The 12,192-nt window shown below is 53.0% G+C and overlaps 1 protein-coding gene across 1 annotated transcript; it reads left to right on the top strand.

Moving 5' to 3' along the window:
• Nucleotides 1-4,157: 4,157 nt before the first annotated feature.
• Nucleotides 4,158-6,142, top strand: LOC124647871 (protein NRT1/ PTR FAMILY 3.1-like). Its single transcript, XM_047187730.1, has 3 exons — nucleotides 4,158-4,197; nucleotides 4,282-5,086; nucleotides 5,227-6,142. The coding sequence occupies exons 1-3, from the start codon at nucleotides 4,182-4,184 to the stop codon at nucleotides 6,140-6,142; spliced, it is 1,737 nt and encodes a 578-aa protein (XP_047043686.1). The 5' UTR covers nucleotides 4,158-4,181.
• The last annotated feature ends 6,050 nt before the right edge of the window (nucleotides 6,143-12,192 follow it).

Raw genomic sequence — 12,192 nt, 5'->3', positions numbered from 1 at the left:
TTAATCGACCAGTAGGAGAAAGGAGTGACTTCTGAAGGTGTAGCTAGCTAACTAGTGGTAGGACGCACTACCGACGTCAGCAACAATGTGGAACCTGCACACGACACAACCAAAGTACTTTGCCCCAACTTGTAGTGAGGTTGTCAATCTCACCGGTTTGCTGAACACAAAGTATTAGACGTATCGAGTGGAAAGAGATGTTTGCAGTAATTAAAGAGAATAGAGCTTTGCAGTAAGTAAAAGAGCAGGACTGGAGTGGTTGAATTTATCAGTTTAAAGAAGACGGACCGGGGTCCACAGTTCACTAGAGGTGTCTCTCTATAAAGATAAATATCATGTTGGGTGAACAAATTACAGTTGGGAAATTGATAGAATATCGACCATACATGATAAGATGATTACTAGGAGATTTGATTGGGCATTACAACATAATACATAGACCGTAATCCAACTGCGTCTATGACTAATAATCCACCTTCCGGTTATCGTCCGAACCTCTTTCAGTATTAAGTTGCAAGCAACAGATTATCGCATTAAGCAATGTGTGTAAAGTAAATAATAGAATTACCCTTGAATAAAATATTGTTGTTTTCTCCCTAGTAGCAACAACACATCTACAATCTTAGAAGTTATTATCACTCTTCCAGAAATCTAGAGACATGAACCTACTATCGAGCATAAATACCCCCTCTTGGAGTCACAAGCATCTACTTGGCCAGAGTATCTACTTGCAACGGAGAGCATGCAAGATCGCAAATAACATATGACATGAATATATAATCGAAATCAACATAGTATACAATATTCATCGGATCCCAGCAAACACAACATGTAGGATTACATAAGGATGATCTTGATCATGTAGGGCAGCTCACAAGATCTATACATGAAGCACAAATTGGAGAAGACAACCATCTAGCTACTGCTATGGACCCATAGTCTAGGGATGAACTACTCACACATCACTTCGGAGGCGGGCATGGCGATGTAGATGCCGCCGGCGATGATTTCCCCCTCCGGCAGGGTGCCGGGAAGAGCTTCAGAACCCCCCGAGATGGGTTCGGCAATGGCGGCCGCGACGAAACTCTTCATGGATGGAGGCTCGGATATCCAGGGTTTCCCCGAGAAGATGTATAAATAGGCGGAGGATTTAGGTCGGTGGGGTGTCTGGGGGGGGCCACACCACCCCTAGGCGTGGATCACACCCTGGCCGCACCATGGGGTGGTCTGGACGCCCTCTGGCGCCTCTTCGACCCCCCCTTTGGACTCTGTCTTCGTTTCGGTAAAATATTAAATTCAGCTTTTGTTTCATCCAATTCCGAGAATATTTCTTGCATGTATAACTTTTTTGAAATACAAAAATAGCAGAAATTAGCGAACTGACACTGTGGCATCTTGTTAATAGGTTAGTGCCGAAAATCATATAAAAGTGCATCGAAGTGTAAGCAAAACATATATGAATTGGTGTAAAACAAGCAGGGAGCATCAAAAGTTATAGATACGTTTGAGACGTATCAGGCTCAAAAGAAAGCTGCGAAGAAGCCGCCCGCTGCCAAGATGGCGTCGCTGACTGCCTTGACGGTGACTATGGTGAAGGCGCCGCTGGAGTCATCTGATGCACGCAAGGTGGTCGACGAAAGTCCCGCCGTTGATGTCGTGCCGGAGTCATACGTTGAGATGCTCAATGATGCTTCCGTGGACATCGACTCGCTGCCGATTGCGGATTACGGTGACTACAATGATGGATTGGAGGAGGGACTCGAGGACGAGGAGTTTGAGGAAGAAGAAGAAGCTGTCGGCGAGGAGGAAGATGAGTTGGAAAAGATCGAGGAGGGGCGTTCGATGGGGCGGTGGCCAAGGCGAAGGGGGGAGCAATCCGGTCTGAAAACTACACCGAATTTGAAGATGTGATCTTGATCCGTGCTTGGGAGGCAGTTATGGATGTCGTGACTGGCACCGACCAAACCGGCAAGAGGTATTGGCAACGCATCGAGGATAAATTCTTCCAATTGATGCCGCCTCTCTCTTCTACTCCGACCCGCTCCTACCGCTCGCTCCAAGGTTGATGGGACACCATCAAGACGGCGTGAAGCCGGTGGGCAGGTTGCATCGAGGGCGTGAGGAACGTGCCACCGAGCGACACCAACGCCGGCGATTGGGAAGCTATTGCGCAGCAAAGGTTTCAGGAAATGTCGGGTTTGAAAAACATACCATTCAAATTCGCTCATTGCTATACCCTTCTTGAGCACAATCTGAAATGGAAGTTGAGGGAGCAAGAGGTGCCACCGCCAAAGCATAAGCTTTTCGAGTTGGAGGATGCGGAGGAGGATGATGTGCTTGACAGCAAGAAGAACAAGAAGAGGCCGGATGGATGCAAGGCAACCAAGGACAAGATCAAGAAACAAGGAGAGGTCGCATCATTGTCTCTCAAGATCGATGTCATGGTCAAGTCCAAAGATGCGTTGTTGATGAAAACTTTGGAGGCAAAGAAGGAGATGATGGAGGCGAAAGCCAAGGAGAAGGAGGCAAAATGGACCACGCTCCGGGAGGATGCAAAGCTCAAGGCCGACATTCAGGAGAGGAGAACACGCGCCGAGGAGCACCGTGCCATGGTGGAGCTCATCGCGGCGGAGAATGTCACTATGATGATGAACCCAGCCGACATGGATGAGGCTGACGTTGAGTGGTGGAAGCTTACGAAGACACAGATCTTGGCGCGGAGGAGGGAAGCTGCACGCACTGCCATGGCTGCCACGATGACTGCCGGAGGTGAAGACGCTACGGCAAGCGGTGGCGACCATGTCGATGCACCGTCAAGCTACGGTGACGCGTGATCACTTCCGTCTTTCATGATGTGATGTTCGATCTTCTTTTCGTGCCGTGTTTCATGTAAGATTGAGTATTTTGAACAATCTATTTTGCATGATTATGTTGCTACATATGAGAATTATCGGACGATTTGGATAAACCCTATGTTTGTGGTTTTTGGTTGCGGGCCGAAAAACGGCCGCACATTCCAGACGCGTCAAATATGCTGCTATGCGGGCCGCGTTTAGCGTGTCTAGACTGCGCGGCTGTTTTTTGGCCTCCAAAACGCGTTTGGAGGGGCTTAAAAAATCCGCCGGGCAAACTGGAGACATTAGAACCCCCATTTAGCCCCATTTATACGAGTTAAGGACGAATTTCTTTTTTTCTATTTCCCACTATTACATAGTGGGCATAAATCTCATGATAAGTCCCCAGTGATTTATATTGAACTTCAATCGAAACTTCTCTTGACCCAATGCGTGTTGATCCAGTTTCCATCGTAGCATAAGGGACTGTATAAACTGATGAGTTTCTGTCTACAAGCTCCCAGTGCATCATAAAAACTAACATAAAGGAGATTTTTTTACTTTACTAGACTTTGAACTTAGAACACTAAACGGGTCCAATTTTATATTTTAATTAAGTAAAAGAATTTAGTTAATTCATTAAGGTTATATTTATACAATGTATCAATGGTCAACTCTCACTAGAAGGTTCCTTCAGAACAATTATTATTTATTTCAAGCTATTTTAGATCTTTCTTAATCTTCAAAAGAAAATTCCATAATGGAATAATGGTAGGATGAAAAACAATTCAAAAGAAAATGTGGAAAAAATATACACCGATTTGGGGTTTGCGATTTCGGGTTCTGCTTAGAGATGCTGTTAGTACCCAATTCCGTGCATATGACTAGGAGTTCTAATTATGAGATTAGACCTTGATGTTGTTTATCCTAAAGCTTTAAATCTAACAAGACCAACTGACCTCCTGACTGAGAGTCTTTTACTAAACAGCTGAGATCTGTCGTCAGATCTCATGTTCTGAACTCGCTGCTTGCTCCAGTCTCCGACGCAGTGCCGTTGCCTGTTGTCTCCGATGAATGCCTAGCTGTTTCCACGTGAGTCCCACGTTCGGTTAGTTCACTCACTAATCAGTGGTATAATCACTAACGAAGTATATTGCCACTTGCCATCCGCCAGTACCTAGCCCTGTCTACATATTCCACGCGCTGCTACTTCAGTAGTCACATCGAGTCCACTGCGGCAGTAAGGAAAAGACTAGAGTGACTGAGTGAAATCCATCAATGGCGGGTGCAGCACCGGCTGAGGAAGATGGGTCGCCGAAGAAGGCGAAGCAGGGTGGCTTCAAGACGATGCCCTTCATACTAGGTGATTTTCATTTTCCCTTAATTTCTTTATGTAACAGCATTTCGATCGCGAGCGTTGGAAATTACAGTCTGGATGTGTGTGCAGCGAACGAGGTATGCGATCGGTTCGCCACGGCCGGCTTCAACGCCAACATGATCACCTACCTGACGCAGCAGCTGCACCTGCCGCTGGTGGAGGCCTCCAACCTGCTCACCAACTTCATGGGGACGGCGGCCTTCACCCCGGTCTTCGGCGCCATCGTCGCCGACTCCTACGCCGGCCGCTACTGGACCATCGCATGCGGCGGCGTGCTGTACCAGCTCGGCATGCTCGGCCTCGTACTCTCCGCGCTCATCCCTTCCCTCCGCCCCGCCACGTGCAGCAATACCGCTACCACTACCGGGTCGACGGCGACTTCGTGCCAGCGCGCGAACGGTGGGCAGCTAGCCGTGCTCTACGTGTCGCTGCTCTTCACCGCGCTTGGCTCAGGCGGTATCCGGCCGTGCGTGGTGGCGTTCGGCGCGGACCAGTTCGGCGTGGGTGGGAGGCGCCCTGGTGGCGAGCAGAAGTGGAGCTTCTTCAACTTCTACTTCTTCACCATGGGGCTCGCCGTGCTGTTGGCGTTGACGGTTGTGGTCTACATCCAGGAGAACGTCGGCTGGGGCTGGGGGTTCGGGATCCCGGCCATCGCCATGTTCGTCTCCGTGTTGTCGTTCGTGGTCGGGTACCCTCTCTACGTCAGGGTCAAGCCCGGCGGAAGCCCCTTCGTGAGGTTGGTCCACGTCATCGTCGCGGCGATCAGGAAGAGGAAGGAGACAGTGCCGGAGGACGCCGCCATGCTGTACCAGAACAAGGAGCTGGACGCTCCCATCGCCGCCGACGGGAGGCTGCTCCACACCAACCAGCTCAGGCAAGTAACCTCGAGTTGGTACACTTGGTTCCAGTTTCCATGTTCATCATCGTGTCTTTTTCGGTTTTTCCTCGTGTGGTTCCTTTGTTTATCGTTCGGTTTCGGCGCAATCCAACTTGTCAACTTGCCCCCACGTGAAGGTTCTTGGATCGAGCGGCAATAGTGACAACGACCGATGCCATTGACTCCGGCGCCGAGCCCAACCCATGGCGGCTGTCGACGGTGCACCGCGTCGAGGAGCTCAAGTCCATCGTCCGCATGCTGCCGCTCTGGGCGGCCAGCATCACCCTCATCGCCGCCGCCTCGCACAACTTCACCTTCGCCATCCAGCAGTCGCGCACCATGGAACGCCGCCTCTCGCCGCGGTTCGAGATCCCGCCCGCCAGCATGATCATCTTCACCACGCTCACAATGCTCGTCAGCCTCTCCCTCTACGACCGCGTCTTCGTCCCCGTCGCGCGCCGCTACACCGGCCGGCAGTCGGGGATCTCCTACTTCCAGCGCATGGGGGCCGGGCTGGCCGTCTCCGTCCTCGGCGTCCTCGCGGGGGCGCTCGTGGAACGCAAGCGGCGAGCGGTTGCTGCGGAGCACGGGCTCTTGGACAGCCCCGGTGCCACCGTGCCGATCAGCGTGTTCTGGCTGGTGCCGCAGTACGCGCTCCACGGGGTCAGCGACGCGCTGTCCACCGTGGCGCACATGGAGTTCCTCTACGACCAGTCGCCGGAGAGCATGCGCAGCTCGGCGGCAGCGCTGTTCTGGGTCGCCGGCTCGCTCGGGAACTACCTGGGCACCGTGCTCGTCACCGTGGTGCAGAGCGCCAGCGGAGGAGAATGGCTGCAGGACAACATCAACAGGGGAAGGCTGGACTACTACTACTGGCTCGTCACCTTCCTCATGCTGCTCAACCTTGTGTACTACATCGTTTGCTTCCATTTTTACACCCTCAAGTCGTTCGAGGTGGACGCCGCAGACGAGCCGCAGCGCCAACAAGATGGCGGTGAGGACCGAAGTGTAGAGCGGCAGAATGAGCTGTGCGGTGGGCAGATTGGAGCTTAAATTCCAGAAATTGTGAAGGTCCCTTTTAACAGCACAGGCTCACGGAGAGTAAGTTAAACTCACAGTGTCTTTAAAGTGAACAATAGCTTAACTGATTGGGGTTGTACATCTCGGTTTAAACCTTCATGGAAGTAATTTTAGGTTTTATTTATACTTGAGAAACAGGTTGTCATGTATGCATCCTTGGTTGGTGTTGAGCCTAGCTCAACTGAAATATTCTCCAAGTTTTAAAACCTTGAGGTCAAGAATAGAGCTTTCTGTTTTGGAAGCCAAAAGAATAGGATCTTTATTTTTGGCTTCCAAAATCCAAAAGCCAAAAAAGCACCTATTTAGGTGCTTTTTTTGGCTTTTGCTAAAACCAAAAAGCCAAAAAAAGCCACAACAAACACCCCATAAGGCTGGACACGAGCCGGCTCGAGCCAGGCTCGGTGCGAGCCACACTTTGGCTCGCTGGTTTTTTGCTCGGCTCGAGCTGGCTCGTTTGGCAGACGAGCCGAAAAAGTTGGCTCCGCCCGAGCTGCCCACTAACTCGGTCCAGCTCGCGAGCCAGCCGTGGTAAGGTCGATGACAGGTGGGCCCGCCTTTCTTTGAACGCGCAAGAAGAAGCTGCCGGCAAGACTGGTTGCGAGGTAGGCGGCAGCGCATCGCAGAACTTCAGGCGAAGAAAGCTAAGAGCATCTCCAGTCGCGTCCCCCAAACCGTCCCCCAAACCGCGCCGGATTGAGCGTTTGGGGGACGTGTTTTGTTCGTGCCGCCTTTGGGGGACGTCGCTCCCCAGCCGCGTCCCCCAAACGCCGCCCCCAAATGAATATTGGTGCACGAAAATAAAGGTTTTCATTCAATTTTGATTATATATTACAAAGTTTGAATGAAAACGGCTAGATTTCATCTAAACCTAGACTACCGACCGCCCGGCGGTGCGTTCGGCCGGCCCCGCCCCGTCGTCGCCTCCCCTACGCCGCAGCTCCTCGCTGCGCGCGCCTCCCTCTCCTTGCGTTCGGCGGTGGCCGGACGGTGCCGCTCCCGCCGCGCGTCCTCCTCCGCCCTCCCCTGCGGGGCCGCCCGGAGGGAGAGCTCGACGGCGCGGCGAATCCGCGCCTCTTCGCGGGCACGGGCGTCGTCCCGGAGCTTCTTCTCCGACTCGAAGGACTCGACGAGCGCGCGTTGCTGATCGGCCGTCTCGTCCGGGTGCGGCCCGTCGTCGTCGGACCACTCGAACTCGTCGTCATCGTCGTCCTCCACCTCGGTCTCCTCCGCCTCGGCCTCCTCCTCCTCCATTGGCGCCTCCTCCTCCACATCTGTTGGCGCCTCCATCATCGCCGCCGCCATCACGGCGTCCTCCGCCGCCAACTCGTCCGCCCGCCTCCCCCATAACGCCCTCAGCGCCGCCTCCCGCTGATGACGCTCCTCCGTCGCCAGCTGCTGTTGGCGCTCGATCGACTCCCGCCGCCGGCGCTCTATCGACTCCCGCCGTTCACGGTACAGCGCCTCCCGCTCACCGCGCTGGCGCTCGTCAGCCCACCGCTGCTCCATCTCCGCCCGGTACCGGCACCGTCGCGCCTCCTGTCTCGTCGAGGCGTCAGACACCGCAACGGTGGCGTCCTGCTGCTCCTCGCCACGCTGCCGCCACCGCGGCCTCGCCGGCAGCGGGGCCATGGGCGCGAACGCCGCCGGATCCGCCGCCTGCGCCGCCTCCCGCTGGCTGGCGGGCCTCGCTGCTGCATCGCCTCCCGCCGCTGCCGACGGTGTGCACGCCATCGCTCTTCCCGGGCCGGCTGCCGAGGGGTCGGTGTCGACCTGCGTTCCGGGACCGCAAGTGGAGGGGACGGCGGTGGAGGAAGTGGCCGGCGCCGGGCGGTTCGCCATTGCTACCGGTGGTGGAGGAGACGGCGGTGGAGTGACGAGGGCTGTGTTTGTTGCCGGCGGGGTGTGGTGGCTACCGTTGAGCCGGGAGACCTTTTATAGACGCCGGCGTCGGGAAGAAAGCGCGGGAACAGGGCGAGAAGAGGCGGGAAGATCGCGCGGGAACGGGCGGTGGCGTGCGAACGCCGGCGACGCGTGGAGGCTGCGCGAGCACCGACGAGACGTCTCGCCTGCCCCTCCGTCGCCATTAAGGCAAAGATGCCGCCGTGTGTCACTGCGCGCGAATAACTTCCGTCGCGAGGTAGGCGACGGTTAGGTTAAAATTAACTGTGCCGCTAACGGGTCGGCTCCGCCACTCCCCGCCTCGCTTTTCATTGTGTCCGGCGTCCCCGGAGCGTCCCCTGTGGGACGGGGACGGGCTCGGGACGCCGGATACCGTATCGGGCCGCGCCGGACAAAAATGAGCTTTGGGGGACGCGGCTGGAACGCATTTTCTGTCCGGCGCGCCCCAAATCCCTTTGGGGGACGGTTTGGGGGACGCGGCTGGAGATGCTCTAAGGCAGTTTGGCGGCTATTTCGTCCGGCGCAGAGCTTCGACGGACCCAGGTGCGAGGCAATCTACGACCACCGCTTGCCAAGGATCTCATCGACAGGCTCTTTCTTCGAAGAGCAGAGGCTGGGTTGGCTGGCGAGCATGTTGCCGTGGGCACTTGAGAGGGCTCAACTGATGTGCGGCGGCGTAGATCGACGGCGAAGCGAAGCGGTAGTAGGGTGGAGCGACACTAGCTGAGGATCGAACTGTGGCGGCGCCGCCGCGTGACCTGATGTGCGCGTTTGAGCGATGCAGGAGGCAAATCCATCTGCTCTCGTTCCTAACCGTACGTGCACAACGTCTTGGATGGGCCAGGTTGCAAAAGAAAACAACCCAGTTTGCACTGAATCAATTCCGAAAAAAAAAAGACGAGCCAAACGAGCTGGACCGAGCCGAGCTGGGCTCGGCCCGAGCTTGTTGCGGTCCAAGAAAATGAACTCGACTCGGGCCAGTGGTCCAGCGGGCCGAGCCAAGCTCGGGGCGAGCCAGAGAAAACTCGGGCCGAGCTGAAAGCTCGGCCCGTACGTCCAGCCTTAGATATGACCATAGTAGGTACTACATGCTGCAGCACTTCGCTGATGCGGGCAAGAAAGGTGTAGCCATGTACGGATCGAGATGCACAAGAGACAGGGTTTTACCCAGGTTAAGCCCCTCCGAAGTAGTAAAAGGCCTACGTCCTGCTAGATTTGTATTGCTTGATAGTGTTTACAATGGGGGTGCTCAGTCAGTCAGCGTGGTGACTAGGAGTAGGGGTTTAGGAGGAATGGAGATCAGATCCCTTCTAGGGTTTAGCCCGGGGGTTTATATATATGCACCCCCGGTCTAGGGTTTACAGGAAATAAGATCGTGCATATCTTCTCGCTAAAAGGCTGGAGGGCATTGCCCTTGCGCCAAGTCTTCAACTGCCAATGTCTTGGGCCACTCGTTGGGGCGTCAGCATAGTCGCTAGGGTTTTGGTCTAGTCGTCTGGTCACTGAACCCCCTCTTGGTCCTTCTTCATCTGCCAAGTGGGATAGGTGTTAAGCCCCCTAGGGCATATCCCCATCAGTAGTCCCCGAGCGTATCATGGACGCGTCAAAGGCTTCGGGCAAGTCGAGTGAAAAGCTTGGACAAGGTCGTAGTCGACTGGGTGATGAGCACCTGAAACAAAGAAACCACCAAGTGAAAAAGACTGGTCGCACTCGCCAGCTGTGCGCCGGGTGCAGCCGTCATCAGTCGAAACGCCGCATGACGTTAGCAGGAGTCACGGGCCGTTTGAGCGAAGCGCCACGACATTTCTGACCGTTGTCGAAGGTTAACGGCTAGTTAACGTTTCCTCAGAGGTTCCGCCGAAGATCTGGGCCGTTAAATATTGAGCGGTGATCACGACGGAGATCTTGACCTTTGATTGCCTTCTCTTCGGTGATGGTGATGGAGGAATTGCCGAGGGCATAAATAGGAGGAGTGCGCCCTAATGGCGGCTCCGCACTCTCTTTATCGTTGATGCATGTAAAATACATACATGAACTTTGTAATTTATTAACACATATTCTCACATATTTGCAATATATATGATGTTATTACCATGTTTTATATTGATTTATGAGGATTACCAACGACCCCTTTTATTTGGGTTATAACCGTGCAAAATAGGAAAACCCTATTTTGTGTATTTTTCACTTTCAGATACCTATACGGAGTCAAACTGAGCTAAGATTTCAGAGACGTCATTTTTTCATCAAGAGAAGCAGTATGGGCACTTGGAACAGATCTGGAGGGGTTGGAGGCCCAAAAGAGGCCAGGTGGTGCGCCCAACAAGGGGGGTGTGCCACTGATGTCTACGGGTGCTTCAATTCTTGTAGACAGTGTTGGGCCTCCAAGAGCAGAGGTTTGTAGAACAGCAGCAAGTTTCCCTTAAGTGGATCACCCAAGGTTTATCGAACTCAGGGAGGAAGAGGTCAAAGATATCCCTCTCAAGCAACCCTGCAATCACAAAGTAAGAAGTCTCTTGTGTCCCCAACACACCAAATACACTTGTCAGATGTATAGGTGCACTAGTTCGGCGAAAAGATAGTGAAATACAAGTAGTATGAATGAATATGAGCAGTAGTAACGGCGCCAGAAAAGTGCTTGCTGGCGTGCAGTTGATGGTAGTAATATTGCAGAAGTAAAGATGCGGTAAAACAAGAAACAAGCGATGATTGCGGTATTTGGAAACAAGGCCTAGGGATCATACTTTCACTAGTGGACACTCTCAACATTGATCACATAAATAAATAAGTTCTCTTCCTTTGTGCTACATATACTCTTGTTTGATAATGAACACCATTCGTTGTGTAGGGCTACAAGAGCACCTCAATGCCGGAGTTAACAAGCTCCACAACATTCGATATTCATGTTTAAGTAACCTTAGAGCATAATAGATCTTTGCAAATTAAACCGAGTACTAACATAGCATGCACACTGTCACCATCACACTATGAAGGGGGAATAAATCACATCAATACTATCATAGTAATAATTAACTCCATAACCTACAAGAGATTATGATCATAACCTACGCCAAGTACTACATGATGCACACACTGTCACCATTACACCGTGAAGGAGGAATAGACTACTTTAATAACATCACAAGAGTAGCACATAGACTAATAGTGATACAAAGCTCATCATATGGATCTCAATCATGCAAAGCAATTCATGAGATCATTGTATTGGGGTACAGAGAGAGAGATTAACCACATAGCTACCGGTACAGCCCTTAGCCTCGATGGAGAACTACTCCCTCCTCATGGGAGACAGTAGCGTTGATGAAGATGGCGGTGGTGTTGATGGAGAAGCCTTCCGGGGGCACTTCCCCGTCCCGGCGGCGTGCCGAACGGAGACTCCTGTCCCCCGGATCTTGGCTTCGCGATGGCGGCGGCTGCGGAAGGTTTCTTGTACCGTGGCTTTTCCGTCTCGAGGTTTTAGGTCGAGGAGGCTTAAATAGGCGAAGAGGCGGAGTCGGAGGGCTGACGAGGCGGTGACACAATAGGGGGGCGCGGCCCGAGGCCCCGGCCGCGCCGCCCTAGCGTCTGGTGGCCCTGTGGCCCCCCTCTGCTGGCTCTCGGGTGTTCTGGAAGCTTCGTGGAAAAATAGGATGCTTGGGCATTGATTTCGTCCGATTCCGAGAATATTTCCTTACTAGGATTTCCGAAACCAAAAACAGCGAGAAAACAGCAAGCGGCCCTTCGGCATCTCGTCAATAGGTTAGTTCCGGAAAATGCATAAATATGACATATAATGTGTATAAAACATGTGAGTATCATCATAAAAGTAGCATGGAACATAAGAAATTATAGATACGTTTGTGACGTATCAGCCACCCAGGCTCTTTTGGCCGTCGATTGTCCAGTTTGCTTGATTTTTTCACAAACCGATTTATTTTAACCTAAAAACCACTGTATATATGACCCCCGAGGGTTCTCTAGAGGAGAGCGTCGCAGAAACACGAAAACGGAGGATGCAACAACAAAGATTGGGAGGGGAAAGTCCGCCGGAACCGCCCCCGGAGGTATCTCCACCTTCTCCAACGTCTTCATCATCAACACAATGATCAAGAGGGAGTAGACCA

This window comes from Lolium rigidum, chromosome 4 (genome assembly GCF_022539505.1).
Source record: "Lolium rigidum isolate FL_2022 chromosome 4, APGP_CSIRO_Lrig_0.1, whole genome shotgun sequence".
NCBI classification, from domain to species: domain Eukaryota; kingdom Viridiplantae; phylum Streptophyta; class Magnoliopsida; order Poales; family Poaceae; genus Lolium; species Lolium rigidum.
The sequence above is the reverse complement of the archived record's forward strand: the minus strand, read 5'-3'. Positions and strand labels throughout refer to the sequence as shown.